At 46.4% G+C, this 17624-nt stretch overlaps 2 protein-coding genes across 3 annotated transcripts in view; both read left to right on the top strand.

The window, feature by feature from the left end:
* LOC115799318 (NACHT, LRR and PYD domains-containing protein 12-like) overlaps window positions 1-17624 on the top strand; it is a 652446-nt gene that overhangs the window by 375597 nt on the left and 259225 nt on the right. The gene's annotated exons all lie outside the window — the stretch shown is intronic.
* Window positions 1-17624, top strand: part of sugct (succinyl-CoA:glutarate-CoA transferase) — a 79088-nt gene that overhangs the window by 3433 nt on the left and 58031 nt on the right. For both annotated transcript variants that reach the window (XM_030756445.1, XM_030756444.1), the window contains exons 6-12: window positions 67-187; window positions 3313-3404; window positions 5372-5515; window positions 8860-8955; window positions 15482-15553; window positions 15641-15738; window positions 16934-17036. In XM_030756445.1, the coding sequence (XP_030612305.1) occupies window positions 67-187; window positions 3313-3404; window positions 5372-5515; window positions 8860-8955; window positions 15482-15553; window positions 15641-15738; window positions 16934-17036 (726 nt within the window). The remainder of the gene's footprint in view (window positions 1-66; window positions 188-3312; window positions 3405-5371; window positions 5516-8859; window positions 8956-15481; window positions 15554-15640; window positions 15739-16933; window positions 17037-17624) is intronic.

The raw sequence follows: 17624 nt of genomic DNA, 5'->3' as shown, positions 1-17624 counted from the left end.
TAGCGACCGCTTTTTCTCCTCGCTCTGTTTCTGCGTTCGTCTCATCATCCACACGTTGTGTCTCAGCTCACAGGAGTGTGCGACGTGCTGCTAGAAAACTACGTGCCGGGGAAACTCCATCAGATGGGTTTAGGATACGAGCAGCTGAGCGCAGTGAACCCACGGCTCATCTACTGCTCCATCACAGGTATCTGGTTTTTCACGGCGCTTCAGCCGGTTTCAGGCCCCTCCATCCTGAGGGGGGGTCAGGCCGCTCTTCCAGATTTGGTCGATTTCTTTAAAATTGGAATGACCCAACAATATTTGATCAGATTAATTCAAAGATCTTTGTGCTCTCCAGAAGCTGAACTGCTTCCATTCAAAGGTCAAAGGTGAGTCTCCTGAGCAGCAGGAGCTTTAGTGTGAAGCTGGGAAAAGCTGCATCGCTGCCCAGTTTAACCCAGAAAGATTCAAAGCTTTCAGTCACAGAGAAGCTCGGCTCGGGTCTGTTCTCCCAGCTGTCGTTCGTCTCCTCTCACGTCTCTGATCCGTGTTTCCAGGTGTTTCCAGGTGTGTCCGAGGCTCCTTTAACGGCCTGTTAAAGATAAGCAGCAGCAGCTGGATAATGTGGGGCGGCCAGAGCAGGAAAAGTGAGCTTTAATGGGAAAGCTGCTGTGCTGGGAGACTAATGAGAGGAAGATGGCAGAAGCTGGAGGTCTGGATTGGATCCACATGAGAGAAAAGCAGGAACAGATTCAGTCCGAGTCATTCCTTAGATTCCAATCAGCACATTTATTGATCATTAGTATCCACATCAAACATTAAGCAGTGTAGGCTTCGCCCCTGAGGTCACATGACTTGAGGACATCTCTCGACAGGAAGACAGCAGAACTGATGGATTTAGGAGCTGTGAAAACACGCCTCCACCTCCTGCAGTTCTGCCTTTGAACCACTAGGTGTCAGCAGACTCCACAGTACTCACAGACTTCCTGCTGGTGGATTCCTGCCTCCTCCCTGCAGGCTGTGAGGTGAAGTCGCCTCACATACACGTTGTAACAGCAGACAGGAGGACCTGGTGAACATGTTGGGTTTATGGAGGCTGCTGTGCAGAAACACAGTCCTCTGTCAGCTGCTTTTTAGGGTTCTCCAGTAGATCAGCAGGTTTTCTTCTTCATTTTGCTTTATTGGTGTGAGGGATAATCAGCCAACACAGAACCAAAGAAGAAGAAGCACATCAGGACAGTGATCTTGTGGGCTCACCACACTAACAAGCAAAGTCCTGCTAGCATCCCCGGAGGCCACAGTGTTTGTTACAGAGTGAACAAACACCATCCTGCTGCTGTCTTCTTACAGGCCTCATCTCTGTGGATCGATTCAGTCGATTACTGTAAAGAACAAGGCCGACGTGCAGAGCTGTAGTAACTGCAGGGGGAGGAAGCTGGGTTAAGATTAGAGGTGATCAGTGAGCAGCTGTGGGGCTTCATGCTGAGAAGGAGCTCTGCAGATGTGATGCAGGCGGTGCTGAGACAGGAACTGTGGGACTGCATGAGGAAATGTGGAGCAGCACACAAGTATGTGAGGGTGGTGCAGGACATGTGTGAGGACAGAGATGGTGGTGAGGTGTGCAGTAGGAATGACAGATGGGTTGAAGGTGGGGGGTGGGATTAGATGAGGGATCTGCTCTGAGCCCCTTCTTGTTTGCAGAGGTGATGGACAGATGAGGTCAGCAGGAGTCTCTGTGGACGAGGATGTTTGCAGACAACACTGTGATCTGTAGTGGGAGCAGGTGGAGGAGAGTCTGCAGAGGTGGAGGAGAGTCTGCAGAGGTGGAGGTGTGAGAAGAATGAAAGCTGATAAAAGGAAGGCAGAAGCTGGGAAATCAGAGGTGCATCTAAGTGTGAGACATTTCTCCTGCATGTCTTTGGGGGAGGTTCAACCTTTGTGGCCCTCTGACTGATGAGAGCCTTCAGAGATGTTTTCCAGTCCAAACTATTGATCAGAGAGCAGCTAGTCTGCAGAACAACAGCATGTAAAACCCCCAAAATAAAACAAAGCTCTCTCTGCTCGTGGATTTCTTGGGCCTTTAAAGGGGTGATGACGGTCAGCATGGGATACTGCAGGGGTCATGGGGCGGTGCAGGAGGAACTCAGCAGAAATGTGTGTTTTTGCACAGCCTGAAATGAGCCACGTAAATGATCCTGAAACAACCTGTGAGATCGTTTTAGGACCAAAACCGAGTCAGAGGCTGCTGTGGTTTCCTCACTTTATTCTGTTTCCATTTCCTGTTTGTGTCCTTTGTCCCCATTTCTGTCTCTCTGTGTCTGCTCCAGCTTTATCCCACCCTCCTCCTCCTCCTCCTCCTCTTCCTGCTGTCCTTTATTGAGGAAAAAAGAACTACATTACCCAGGAGGCCTCATTAAGCTGCAGCAGCTGGATGCAGTGGGCAGATTTATGGTCTGGTTTCATCATGAGCTGTCTGAGCAGACTGATGTCCTGAAAGTCCTGTCAGTGTGTGGTGACAGAGAAAGCAGCAGAAGGTTTTAATGGAGCACAAACTTGACTTGGTGAAGTTCTGGTGTTTGGAGGTGGAGGTGGAGTCCACAGCTGCTATAAATCCTGGAAACAGTTCCAAATTGTCCATCAGCTCTTTAAGATTAAAGAAAGGTCCATAAAAATATATAAAATATGAACATAGCTCGATAAGTGAAGCCTAAAAACCTGCATTCTTTCTAATGTCCAGCAGGGGGCGCCCCCCCTGGTTGTGAGGAAGTCTGTGAGGAAAGGTTGTGCTGCTCACCTCATCTCTGGGCTCAGGTGCTGTTTCAGGAATAAAACGTGTTTGTTTGGTAAACGAGGGTCCGAGTGGAGACGGAGACTCTTTTCAGAGTCTTTGATGATCGTTGTTAAATGACTGAGAATCAGAATCCTCTCTGATGTATGAATCAAACCGTACATGCACGCCATGCAGCCTAACAGCCCGACTGTTTGTCCTGAATCCCGTGCAGATGGACTTCAGTGAACCTCCGCTCAGTCCTCAGGGCGAGACCCTGTTTTTCAGGCTGTCGGGGGGGCTGCTTATCGTTTTCAAAGCCTTTGTGGGATTTTTTTGATATAAAGAGAGCTTTGAGCTCGGACTCTTTAGGAAATCAATCTTGTTGTTTAGTCAGAGCTGCAGACTCAACACGGAGCTGGAATGTGGTTTTCCTGGAAAAGGAGACGCTCAGAGACCAATGGTTTGGTTCCCTGCTGTGATTCATCTCAGGTCAGAGAGAAACCAGCCCACTGGCACCGAGGCAGTAATGTGTGTGTGTGTGTGTGTGTGTGTGTGTTCAGGTTACGGTCAGACTGGTCCTCACGCTCAGAGTCCTGGGTACGACTCCATCGCCTCGGCGGTGTCTGGGATGATGCACATCACGGGGTCAGAGGTCAGACACTCCTGTTTGCTGCTCTCTGTGTGAACTTTGCACTAAAATGTTCAGCATGTGCTTGCTGTTAATTTTATTTGGGAATGTAAATGTGTTAAACACTGACTAAGTATGCAAACATTTCAGCGCTCATAAAAATTTGTCTCTAAGTTGTAAAGAAATGTACGAGGAACATGGACGCCTCTGACAGTCTGTGCCGTGCTTCTTCCTCTGCCTTTCACAATAAAAGCCTTGCAGTGGTACATGAAACTTGCTCATAAATGAGAGGAAGAGTGCTGAAGCAGTTTACGCCTTATCTTTGATTTACTATTATTTTCTACAGTACTGTGCAAAGGTTTTGAGTCAGCTGCTTCACTCTGACTCGTTCAAGAATAAAAAGGCTCCTAACTGGATGAACCAGTGTCACGTCTGCACATAACAGAAACCTGAGCAAAGAACCAACTTTGATGTAGTGGATAAATGAATGATGCCAGTTTGACAGCATTAAATAGTATTTTTACACCAGCAAGCTGATTCCCAAAGAGCTGCCAGCTGAAAACTTGGCATATCCCAGCACGGAGGGGAGGGTGTCCTTGGAAGTGTGAGGAAACTGGACAGAAGAAGAGGAAGTGTGAGGCCTAAAAAACCACCTACAGCAGATGAACACGATCTGAAAGACCTGAGAGATGCATCTGGACCTTCAGCTAATAAAGACTGAAAATAAGTTGACTGTACAGACCAGGGTTATAATAGTTTTGGATTTTACATTATAGTTTAGTTTTAGTTAGTTTTTACTTTTGTTTCTCTAATTCAGTTAGTTTTAATTAGTTTTCAGAGTGTTTTTTCTCGTTTTTATTAGTTTTTATTTTTGGTTTCATGCTTAGTTTCAGTTAGTTTCAGTATTAGTTTTAGTATTTTCATACCTAATCAGGTGCAAGATTCAAGGCGCAAAAGTGACTATTGTGTAATGACAAAAAGATACCATTTAAAGAAATATATTCAACAACCAACTGTTCACAAGACATGCTAAATGTGTGTAATATTAAGGACACACATGAACATCAACAGGGAGAAACAAAGAAAAACATGAACTCCCAAACTCAATAAATTCTACAATAAACTCCACAATAAACTTCAGCATCAGTGCAGCAGATTAATAACACCTACATGTGGTGTTTGACAAAAACAAACTCTTTGAAGGAGTCAAAGCTCAAATCCAGCTGCATCCTGATGTTCTCACCACCTGAAGCTGCTTCTGGTTTGGAGCTAGCTTGGTTAGATGCTGCTAATTAAACCTGCAGGGTCTTTGCGGCCTCTGTACATAACCTACGGAAGTGTCCGACCTCATGTCCACATTTATGCTTGTGTAGCTGGATTGTGTGTGTTAATTACCTTGTGGTCGTGTGCAGGTGTTTGTACTCAAAGAACCTCCATACGGGACTCTGCCGCAGCCATTACTTTGCGGACCAGCGCGGTGAGCGCACGCACATGCGCACTCACACAGTTGTCCTGTGGCGCTCCCAGCTTAAACTCGGAGAGCGGAAACAATGATTTCCTATCAATCCACAAGGCTTAGAAAAAAAAAAACAAGTAAATAAAAGTCATTTTATCGATAATTTCAGTTAGTTTTAGTTAGTTTTGTAAACTCACAATTCAGTTTTAATTAGTTAGCGTTTTTTCCTTTTAATTATAGTTTTTATTTATTTCAGTTAACGACAATGTTTTTTCAATTTCAGTTTTCGTTATTTCGTTCGTTTTCGTTAACTATAATAACCCTGGTACAGACTGTAAACTTTGTAGTTGCCCTGTAATCTTTGCAAGTTTGCAAGTTTCACTAAATCGCTGCACCTTTTTCCTGCCAGGCGGCTTCAGACTTTTGCACAGTTTATGTTTTTCTCTAATATATGACTGCTTGTGAAAACAGTGTTTATTTAATAATGACTATCAGCCCCATCTCATCTCCCATAATGCATTGTTTCTCCTGGCAGGACGGCGACCCGGTGCGTCCAGGAGTTGCCATGACAGACTTGGCAACGGGGCTGTACGCGCACGGGGCCGTCATGGCCGCCCTGCTGCAACGGGTGAAAACTGGGAGAGGCGTTCACATCGACTGCAACCTGCTGTCATCACAGGTAAAATCACCTGAAGGCGCGCAGCAGCTCAACAGTCACACACTGAGCAGCGACCCACTGCACTCTGGAGGGCCGTGCTGATATAGATTATCAGTAAGAAGATCAATAACTGATATCTGCTGCAGTTTCAGCAGATCAGGATGTGGTGTTTATGGTACCTTAATAAAAAGCGCAGCTCCTCCACCTCACCGGAGATGAATTCATTCATCAAATTAAAAACAGGACAAATGATCAAAGAAATGTCGGCCCTGACACTCAGACAGGAAGTGGAAACTTCCAGCTCAGTGAGGCCACGCCTCCTGAAACATCACCTAAACAGGACACGCTGCTTCACCTGCAGCTGTTCACAGCGCTGTGTTCAGGGTCAGCTGGTAAATGAGAAGTGTGCTTCCACCCGGATCAGTGGAGTGTTTCTGATGGTACAGATAAGCAGAAGTGTCACTGCGGCCGTGTGTGTGTGTGTGTCTGTGTTTGTGTGTCTGAATCTGAACCAGTAGCGAGTCTCACGAAGGTTCAGGTATTTAAACAAGCTGCTGATTTATGCAGAAAAGTCCAAACAGACTGATCCGTGTTTCTCTGAATGTTTAAACAAACCAAACGGTTCTTAATCCCAAAACCACCCGGGACTCGGAGACGGATGGGATCCCGCGTCCTTCTTGGACCCTGAAGTATTTGGGACTCCCAGGGTGCGCTTGATTTGCAGTGTCAGTACATGCTGCTTGTGTGACAGTGTTGCTTTTAAAAGCATGTTTTATGTTTGCTGTATTCTCACTTTTCACCTCTCTGGCTGGGAAAGGCGCTGCGACACGACCGAGTACAGCTCGTTTCAGAACTTTATGGTCCTCCAGAGAGAAACTCAATTTGCTGACTGAGTTTAGAAACAAAGCCTGAAGAAACAGCTGTTTCTGGCTGGGTAACGCAGCTCAGTCGGGTCATCTGTGAGTGAAAATCTGATGTGATGGACTGGAATAGATGGACGGAGATGCTCAGTAGATGATAGATGATTGGATAATACGCGGATCAAAGTAGCAAAACAAAGAGACAAACCAACATGAAGGGTCTCACCAAGGTTTGGTCCACATGTGGGACCAGAACAGCTTCAGTGCTCTGTGGTGTTGATCTGCCAAGAAGAATTATAAAAGCAGCCGTAACAACAAACTGCACGCTCACACCGGAGGATCACCAAAGCCTGACCTCAGTGAGACTCTGACGGCGACCTCCACATGTCTTATGGTCACATAAAAACGATAAAGACATACACTTCAAAGGTTTTTGGCCTTTATGGATGGAGATCGTTCTTAAAGAGTGATTTAAACTCCTACCTTTAAATTTAACCTATGAAAGGAAGAGTGTTACCTGAAGTCTGTGGCTTAATCATGAGAGATGGAGGGATGGACTGCTATGCAGATAAAATATGACTCCAAACACAAACTGTAACATGCAGCCTGTGATTGGTTAGCAGGACTGTGAGGTCTTGATCCTTGCGGTCAGCTCTTGAGGCTGCTACATATAAAATACCCACAATCCCCCACTTAAATCCCACTGCGCCGCATTCCTGTCTGAAGTGCTGCGACCACAGGCACGCCGGCCGCAGAGTGAACAATGAGCGCACACACCGCACTGATCCGAGTCCATGTGGACGGGTTTAAGCCGAGTTTGGTCTGGGCGTCGGGGGAAATCGAATCGTCACGAGCCGCCTTTACAAGCTGCCTGCAGGTCCTGAAAAAGCTTCAGCTCCACACCAAAGGCTGAAGAGTCGGGAGTCTGAAGTTCAGCTTGAAACAGTTGTGGCGTGTCGGAGGAAATTAGTGTCATGCAGAAAAATAGTTTGTGAAGATAAGAACCTCCTCAGCAGAGCCGTCCTGAGGGACAGCTTCCCAGAGACCATCAGTCCAAGGAGGGGACGGTTCTCATCCTTCAAGCTTTGATTAAAAGAAAAGGCAGTCAGGGAGCGCTGCTAATTTTACATAAATAACAGACTCAATTACTTAATTTGGAAGATTAAATAAAACAGCCAGTAACCTCAGGAGGGAATAATCCAGTATTCCCACAGGTTTAGGCCTCAGATTGCTGTATGTCTCACAGCGGTGCCTGCTAAGTGTGATTCATCATGTTGTTGGGAGTCAGATGAGAGAGCAGCACTGCTGTGCCGTTTTATTCTAATGTGCCAGGTGGCCATAAACATAATGAATGTTTTCCTGTCCCATCAGAGCGCCAGAAAACACCTGAACACCTGAGTCCACAGCGTTCCCAAACTGCATCAGGACACCATGTATTTGGTTTTTTAACCTCACCGACTGACATCACACTTCCTTCCTTTAAAAAAAGTACAACAGTCTGTATAATTGTGTGTGTGCAGGGACACAGTGGATTCTAAATCCGAGGATCGTGGTGTGATTGAAGTGAAGCTTTCCAGCTTTCAGCAGACTGACTGTCCAAATACTTATGGACACGACTGTAAGCAGATGATGCTGCAGTTTCATGGCAGCATCGCGTGACTCAGCTGAGTCCGGCTCTGCAGACGCTTTTAACCAGTTTTTCTTGTTGGTGGAACAAAAGCTGAGCAGGTCCAATGTTTCTAAAGGATCTGTGTGAAATAAACTCATTTAGAGTTTCACACTTTGATTCCTGCTGGTTTGTGACTCTAACTTCCTCTTATTTGAATTTTTTTCTACATTTGTTGTGCCCTGCAAACACTTTGTTTTCAACAATTGTGCAAACTGATGCAGTCCACCCATTTTAAGCACTGATGTTTATGGGCACTGTGGCAGAGTCAGCAGCTGCAGGATTCAAGGATCCTTATTGTCATGTGCATCACATTTACCTGCAGTGGAACCAAATTCTGGTTCTGGCTGAGAGTGTGGGGTCCTTCAGGATGGAGGTGTGCATGTCCGTGGTGGTGGAGAAGCTGACCCTTCAGACGTCTTTGCCACATTGATGCAGCGATCGTTCTCTCTGCACCAACTCTCCAGGTGTGCCACCTCCTGCCTGAGGCCGGACTCATCGATGTGAGCGAAGCATCCAAAACCTTCACAGCATGTCAGCCTGAGTGTTTGCTGAGCGGTCACAGTTGGAGTTTCCAGCCAGCAGCACTTCAGGGGTTTTAAACACATCTGAGTGAGAGAGCATCATAACACAGTGAAAAAAACAACGTGCTGTTAGTGTTTGGAACCAGACTTCCAGGCCGATCCGTTCCCCGGCAGTTCCGGGAATCTGTCGGCAGCTTTTCAGCTGCTTGTAAATTGAGTGAAGCTGCAGGGCTGAGGGTGGCAGTGCGGAGAGGAAAGAAAGCAGGAATGAGAGTGATGATGGGTCAGATTAACACCAGCTTCTCTCCCTCTCAGGTTTCCTGTCTCAGCCATATTGCTGCTAACTATCTGAATGCAGGGAAGGAGGCGAGGCGCTGGGGGACGGCCCATGAGAGCATCGTACCTTATCAGGTAACGCAGTAAATTATCATCTCTATAATAATAACTTTGATGTAACACCTATTAAAACAGAGCTAAACTTGAACTGAACTTTAGGCCAAAGACAAATATCAGAACAGTGAAGGCAGAAAAAAACTACCAACATCACATAAATATTAAATAAAGATGAGGGTGATGAAAGGACGACCTCAGATAGAATCAGGTCCATAAAAACTGCTTTCAGGTGTTATTTGAAGGGAGCCCCTCCCTGACTCACACTGAGGAGAGGAGAGGCCGTCAGGCTTGTTTTAGCTCTGCAAGATAAAGTTACTGTTACCATAATCTGTGATGACAACAATAAAACAAAGTTTACTAAAAACCTGTCCCTTCTTCAGTGAGATCTGACACTTTAACAGCATTTAGCCTCCAAAACGTGCACTCAGCTGGACGTCAGAAGCACTTCATCGGTGGACGAGTCACGAGCCAGCTGACTGAGTAACTGTCGCGCCGCTCTGTTGATCTTCGTCTGAGCTCATCGTCTCTGCCGGCTGTAATTCTGCTCTGTTTGACAGGTTTTCTTCCAGCTTTCTTTCTGCAGTGCAGACTTCAGGAGACTCTGAGCTTGTTTATCATTAATGGTCAAGGACTTTATTGCATCTGTGGCAGGAAAACACGTCTGAAGCCTTCAGAAACTCCTTCAGAGTAAGATGAACTAAACAAGCACTTTTAGTGTTGACAGGCTCTAAAAACAGATGCTACATTTGGCCAAGTGCTGCCTTTTTGCAGCAGCAGCAGTCTAAACAGAGATGCCCACACCTCCCTCTCCCTGGCTGCACCCTGCAGCTGTTCTGGGGGTTATTGAGGTGTTCCTGGGCCAGCTGAGAGGACATCTCTCCTGAATCTCCCCCCGATCTCTAAGCCTAAGCCCAAACACCTTTCAGAGGTGAATCATTTTACTTGTATCAGTGATCTTATTTTTACTGACACCACCCAGAGCTCATGGACAAAGCTGAGACTAGAAATCTTAATATGCCAGTAAACAGACCAAGCTCCCTTAAGCTCTGCTGGAGGCAGCAACTCCTCCTCTGCTGGAATAGGAGCTTCACCCTTTTTCAGAACCACGGCCTTAGAGTTGGAGGTGCTAATTCCCATCACAGCCACTGCAAACCACCGCAGTACGAGCTGGATGACATCGCTCACTGAAGCCAAGGCTACAGTACAGTGATAGCCTCAGTCTTATGCAGCGTTAGCAACTGAAAACTGCTGCTGCTGTTTCAATGTTACAACTCAGAGTGTCAGAACATCAAGATCAGGGATACGTCCTCTGTGGAAATGAGGCCAAACCTCAGTGGTCCTTGATGCCGGTAAAATCAGCATCTTGTGTCATGTGACGTGACATCAGCGACTCCCATTGGTCCTTCAGTAGGAACGAGCATTTATGCAGTTACAGATGCTCGGTTCTGTTTCTGGAGACTTTGTTTTTCATCAGAGTTTGAATCTGAAAGGAAACATCGACTACATCCCTCTGAGTGTGATATGAGTCTTTACTTATCTGCTTCCCCCACACCAATAAAACATGGATGACTGACAGCTGATGTCAGTGCTAGCCCACAGGAGCTGATAAACTACACATCACGCTGTTTAAGCTGCTCCAGTCTGCCCACAGTTGCTGCTGCTTCTGCAAGCCGCTTTGCAACCTTTACATCTTCATTCAAACCAGTTGTTTGTAAAGCTGATTCAGGCTACACTCACATATACATGTATAACTTATGAGAGGGTGGATATACTTAGATTTTGTGACATGACAAAATCTTTCATGGCATGTTTAGATGCCTGTGGCATCGTCAGGTTCACAGATCTGAGAGTTTATAAAATCAAAGTACACGACAATGTCACATGTGAGTAATGTCAGGAGAAGGAGAAGAAGAAGAGGAGCAGTTTGAGATCTGAGGAAGTCCTGAGAGTTGAGGTCAATAGAATGAGAGCGCAGGAGCAGCTGCAAGCCACATTCAGATGGACAATTATAGAACAATTAGAGGCGATTAGTGTCAGTCATTTTAAGTGCTTTAACACTGGTGTGTCACACTGTCTCCTGCATGGAAGTGATTTGAAGTTCTCACCCTCATTATCTTCACATATATTTCCTCCTTAAACAAACCGCACAGACGGCTCCGCTCGTACTCAACCTTTTAAACTGAGCTGCGTTCAAAGCTGCACACATCGTTTGGAGACCCTGACGTTTCCTGTTAGTCTGGATGTTGGTGGAGCGTGCCCATCTTTGAGTTTGTCACTTAAGCAATTTTCCACAAAGGAAATGACAAGATTTCAGATGAATGATGATTTCTTTTCCTGATCACATTTTAAGGTTTATTAAAACCATGAGCGAGTTGAATAAGACGCATTTCTCTTCTCCCTCGGCTTCTCTGCGGTGTCATTAAATGTGAATTATCGGTTTCTGCAGCGCACAAAAATTCAAAGCGCTCGGGGTTTTGGTTGGATATTTTCACAATAGTAGGAAACCAAACCATGCGAGGAACCCGACTCAAATCTAAGACTAAACAAAACTTAATATCAGATGAAATTCAGGATTCATTGTTTGACTATAAACTACTGCAGGCAGCAGAAAGGTGGAGAATACTTAATATGAGTTAGATATAATGGCCACATTTACAGAGAGAGTAAAGTAGCTCCACACATATGACCCGGCAGCAGAAGGTCACTCAGAGCATCTTTCTGAGTGACGATGTATCGACCCTGTCCCCTGATTGGATCAGGCTCCTGCCTCGTTCCCGTGCTGCAGATCTTTGTCTCTTGGTTTTTTTTTATAGCTTTCTTTTGTTTCTTTGTTTTGAGCATCCTGTGAGCACACTGCATGCCCACAATGTAGCCCACTGGGGGCCCCTCTCTTCTTTAGTTTGTGCAGCCCACACTTTTGGCTCCCCCAGTGGGTCCACCACATTTCATGCCAGTACCGGGGCCCACGCTGTGGACTGTGTGAGTCTGCCTGCACTGGCCCCACACAGGCATGTTTGCTGGGTAGGAAGTGCATCGATCTTTTACACCAAAATCCATCCATCCTTCTTTTCCTTATCCAGTTCAGGGTCACGGGGGCTGGAGCCTATCGCAGCTGTCATCGGGGGGGGGGGGGGGGGGAGCGGGGTACACCTGGACAGGTCGCCAGCCTGTAGCAACACCCACATTCACACCTACAGCCAATTTAGAATCACCAGTTAACCTAACCCCACTAACTGCACGTCTTTGGACTGTGAGAGGAACCCGGAGAACCCGGAGAGAACCCTCACAGACACAGAGAGCTGTGAGCTAACAGTGCTAACACCACAGCACCATGCTGCCCCTTTTACACCAAAATCAGTCCAGAAACTAGCTCCACCCACAAAACACATCATTGCTCTTGACAACCTTTAAGAGGTCAATTTTTCCTACGCCACGTCTTCAACATCAAACTAACACATTAACAGAGGATTGATTATTGATTAGTGTATGTAGACCATGGACTGGACCCTGAAGAGCACCAGCCCTCTGAATCTTTACATTTATGTCCTCTCAGCCTTCCTTCACATGTCTGACTCATTTAATAAAGTGAACTATGATACTGTCAAATAAATAGAAATGATCAATAAAAGAAGCTTTTCACATTCAGTCATGTTTTCTATCTGCCTTCAGTCTGCTTCACATTACTGAGTCTCAGCCCGAGGGACATGTTGCTGTGTTATTATGGAGGTTCATGACTCAGATGTGGACGTGCACATTGAACCATCTCTCTTACACACACACACACACACACACAATAATCTGCGTGATGTTTTTCTCCTTCCGCTCGGCGGCTCAATTCTTGTGGTCACCATCTCTAACCAGCCGCAGCTTTATTGTCCGACACTCTGTTTTAATCCTCGTGTGAACCGCCTTACCCACAATGCAGCATTCCCTCCCCCCTCCCTCCCCCCCAAAGCCGCCAGAGATGAAAGCGGAGCCGACGGGTTCGCCGGAGATCACGACAGTCGAAACAACAGAATTATTGGTGTTGTGGTTGCGGTTTTGCAAGGAAGATGTTAGAGCTGACGAAGCCATCCGTTCCCCCGTCGACGCTTTTTAAGTTCACATCTGATTTCTGAGATGGTTCAATTTCAAAAAAACTGAGACGTCCGCCGTGTCAGAGAAGAGAAGAAGATGAACTTGGATACAAAAGCAGCAGAAATGTTCCCCTAACTGTGGACAGAGTCTTTGAATCAGGACGTCCGGCTGCACTCTGTCAGCAGAGCTTCAACAAACAGACTTCAGACCCAAATTTATCTGTGAAATTATTCCTTTATTTGACTTGTTCAAAGATAAGACTTCAAACATTAAAACAAAGCAGCACATCAAAGCCTCAGAGGAGCTCATCATCTGTACACCATCAGTTCTAAATGTGAAGCTTGGTGGTCGTGAATGATGCAAAGTGCTCACAAAGCTGTGAAAGACTGTGAATAAATACCAAAGTCAGGCCTAATCTGAATATAAGGATTGCAAAGATTAAGGTCTCGACTTGAAGACACAAGTAGAGAGATTATGGTCTGCTGTAATACGGACTAATCCAAACCTGGGTTCCACAGGTTTATTTTTCACAGTTAGCCTTGCAGACAGAAACTACAGCCACATGTTTTTGCATCCACCTGTGAGTCAAAGAGGCCACGCCCCTAATAATGCAAACTTTAAGTTTTAATCCAGTTTAAACAGGTGGGTTATAGAAACATCCTCCCGTGTGCAGCTGTAATGAAGGGGGAAATTAGCTATGGTTTCTGTATCAGCTGTAAACACAATTATTTCTGCTGCAAAGGTTTAACATGGGAGTCTGTGGGGACTGACTTACTGTGGCGCCTCTGCTGGACGGCAGAGGAACTGCAGCTTTTTGCACATCTGCAATGGCTGTCGATGAAAACAGTAAAACAGCAGGAAATGTCCTGCAAACCTAAAACTAGAAACGATTGGAAGGTCAGCAGCTTCCGGTCTGAGACGGTTTCTCTGGAGGTCGGTGGGATCTGATATACAGCCAGCAGGGGGCACAAGCCGCCCCGCTGCGACCTCTCTGAGGTTTTTGTGAGTGAAAGTCTCATCTCAGTCCCTGTGTGGACTGCATTACCCACAATTCCCTGAGGACTGAGATGAAAGCGAGGCGGCAGTGTGACAGAAGGGTTAGTGGTCTGAATACACACAGTCACTGCTGCTGCCGCCAAGTGTGTGTGCGCTGTGATGTATGACGGCAGCTCTCGTCCTCCTTTCATGTGGTGAAGAGTTTTTATGACAGGAAGAGGAGGAGAAAATCAGGAGGAGACGAGAAGATGACTTGAGATAAGATGAGGAGGAGGAGGAGGAAGTCCTCCACCAGCTGGCCTTTGGAGAAGGTTTCCTCTGGTGGGCTACGGGTTATTAGCTCTGATCCTTCATCATCTCACCACCTTTTATTTAAAGTTCATATCTACATGCTGGGAAGGATCAACTTAATAAAATGTTTTTCCTCCCCACAGTCAACAACAGAAAGTCAGCTGCTCTGCTGCCGCCGAACCTCCTGACACAACTTCCTAAAGTCCTGTCAGGTTTCCATCAGTCCAGAAACAGCCGAATTTCCAGGAATGATGACGGGATGTTTGTCAGGAGAGAAAGTGATGAGAAACATCGGTGCTCTGATGACTGGAAGCTTCACCGACGTTTGAGTCACGTTTTATTCACTGATTTAGTTTCTCTTTCGCCCGGTGCAGGTTTTTAGCAGCATCAGCTGCTGACTTTGTCCACTTCCTGGCAGTGACAGGAAGTGTTTATGGGCCTGTGTGATCACATCTCATATGTGCATAAAACCAAGTGTAAATGCAAAGTTACTGATGGAAGCAAAGTTACTGTTCCCAGCACGGTGCAAATGTGAGTGAATGAAGGGCGAACCGGCCACAGACACAACTGTGACATTTATGACTGTGATCTCATTTTGACGTTTTAAACCTGTTCCGTTCTGTCCCTGCCTCTGTAGCACAGTGTAACCATTTTAAGGAGTCAGACACTTTAAACTGCAGTGAAGATTGTGGGACCTAAAGCTCTGACTTCAGTCCAGCACGTCATTAAAGTGCAGCAGTTGAGTGATGGGCTGTTTGAGCATCTTTGACAGTTCAAAATGTGATTTTTTTTACCTTTGGAAAGCAACACTGAACAAATCTGGAGTCTGAGGTGTCCTTCACTGGCCTCGGGGCAGTGGGCATGTGTCCACATTACTCATGCAGTAATCTGTCTGTGGGGTTTCATCAGAAAAGGAAGGTGAACGTTTTAGACATTTTCTGTACAAGAGAAAAAAAGAAATGTTGATTTTTATGTTTGTTTTTTGGATGAAATGTAAGTTTTATAGGCCCAGTTATATTCCTGCATTTTATGCTTCCCTAATTATTCTGTGATTATCATTTTGGATTGCACAGGAGACGAACCGAGCTGTGAACACTTAATGTGAGAGTCTGGGGGTGTCTCACAGAAAGCAGTTGTTCTTGTTGCTCTGCTGATGTTTCCTGTCTCATTTTTCTTTCAGGGCTTCAAGACCAAAGACGGCCACATCATTGTGGCTGCAGGCAACGACAAGCAGTTTGTGCGAGTCTGCCAGGTGAGTCCTGTTACCTGCACAAATACAGACATCCACAGAAGCAGTGATTTGAGGCATCGTTTTTCTGCTGTTTGTGTGAATGTGCAGGTCCTGGAGCTGATAGAGCTCACAGAGGAGCCGAAGTACAAAACCAACAAGCTGAGAGTCCAGAACCGCAAACAGCTGCTGCACACACTGTCGCAGAGGTACACAAACACACTACCTTTGTGAAAACCCTGTGGAGGTGCTGACTGTGAAACAGAGTCAGACCTGAAACCCTAAAACCAATCCTGACCCCTTAAGCAGCTTCATGAAGGTCTGTCCCAAAGTGAGGACCGGACAAAGAGTCCCCACAAGTCAGGCATACAAGCGTATGCACACACACACACACACACACACACACACACACACACACACACACACACACACACACACACACACACACACACACACACACACACACGTGCAACCTTAGAAGGTGCTGTGTGAATTGTTTCTCTGTCTGAATAAAATGGAGATGAGGATGGACCTCTGACCTGAAGTCTGCGCACAGACAGGGCTGTGTGTGTGTGTGTGTGTGTGTGTGTGTGTGTGTGTGTGTGTGTGTGTGTGTGTGTGTGTGTGTGTGTGTGAGAGAGAGAGAGATCATTCAGGCCTTATACTGCATCTGCACCTCGTTAATGTTAGAGCATCATCAGGTGACTCAGTGACAGGCACCAACAGCCTCACAGTTGCAGCTCCTTGGATGGAGGTGCAAAATCCTCCAGCTCGCCTGGGGATGCTGTCCAAGCTCCTCTGCCTGATGCTCCCAGTGCACCACTGCTGGACAGATGAAGCCTGTCCTTCACCAGTCCAACACCAGGTGGAGATCAGTTGACACCCGAGTGTCCTGACACGTGGCCGCAGGTTTGATGATATGATTACAAACCCACCTGTGGCCTGGACTGCTCCTTGAAGGCATCACATAACAAATAATAAACACTGAGTGACAAAATTAGAAACTTCCTGTCTCAGGGTGATGCTGAATAACTGGTCCATGTATTTATTAATTGGGTGGATTACTTGTGGGGAAGTCTGTCAGAGTTCTTTCTCCCCACAGTTGCCAAATTCTGCTTGTGGGGGGATTAGGGAGTTTTCTCTCGTACCCTGGAGGTTCTGCACCTTGTGATATGATGTGCTGTGAGATGAATTATATCTGAACAACCTTATGATTGGACTTGGTGTTCCTTATGGACCAATCGTGATTAGGACAGAAAACAAAAGGGCAGGCCGAGCCCCCCTCCAGGTTCCCCAGCCATCATCAGCTGAGCACTGAAGATCTGCATTAGGACAGGCACACTCTGAGCTGGTGCTCGGTGCAGCCAGAGTCAGGACTTACTTCCCCGTCTGTGTCTCTGGCAGGTTCTTGCAGGAGACCACGGCTGATTGGCTGAAGAGGTTCGAGGGCTCAGGAGTTCCAGTTGGGCCAATCAACAGCATTCAGGAAGTGTTCGCTGAGCCGCAGGTCAGTTTTCCTGTTACAGACACAGACTACAGTCATTTTTCTGACTGACGTCACGTTTGTGGTTCTGTGGAAGTGTTTTCATGTCAGAAGTGTGAAGAGACGGTCGGAGCTCAGGTCTGTCAGGTGTAACATCCTCTGTGTGCTCACACAAACACAGCTGTCAGCTCTGAGTCAGCTCAGGTATTTTACAGAAAGTTTGCAGCGTGTGACGTATTACAGACATGAGCAGGTCTAATGTCTGCTCTTATTATAAAGATATGAGGTTTAACACGCAATACAGACTGAAAGCAACATTAGAGTGTGTGTGTGTGTGTGAGTTCACAGTGCTGTACAGCAGTATAGTGTAACAGGGACGTCTGCAGACTTGAATACATGTGTTTGAAGTCTGGATTGAAGCCCGACTGTGCCAATATCACAGCTCTGCCTGTAATTAGGCTACAACTGACTGATTAAGCAGAGGATCCTAATGTTCCATCAGCAGTGTGTAGACAGTGTGAGTCTGTGAGGGTCACCTGAAGGCATCGTAACACAACTGAAAACAGAAATAAGATTCAGCTGTTGGAGGAATTCTGTGGAGCACCTGAGCCC

The sequence above is a fragment of the Archocentrus centrarchus genome, chromosome 20 (genome assembly GCF_007364275.1).
Source record: "Archocentrus centrarchus isolate MPI-CPG fArcCen1 chromosome 20, fArcCen1, whole genome shotgun sequence".
Lineage (NCBI taxonomy): Eukaryota > Metazoa > Chordata > Actinopteri > Cichliformes > Cichlidae > Archocentrus > Archocentrus centrarchus.
The sequence above is the reverse complement of the archived record's forward strand: the minus strand, read 5'-3'. Positions and strand labels throughout refer to the sequence as shown.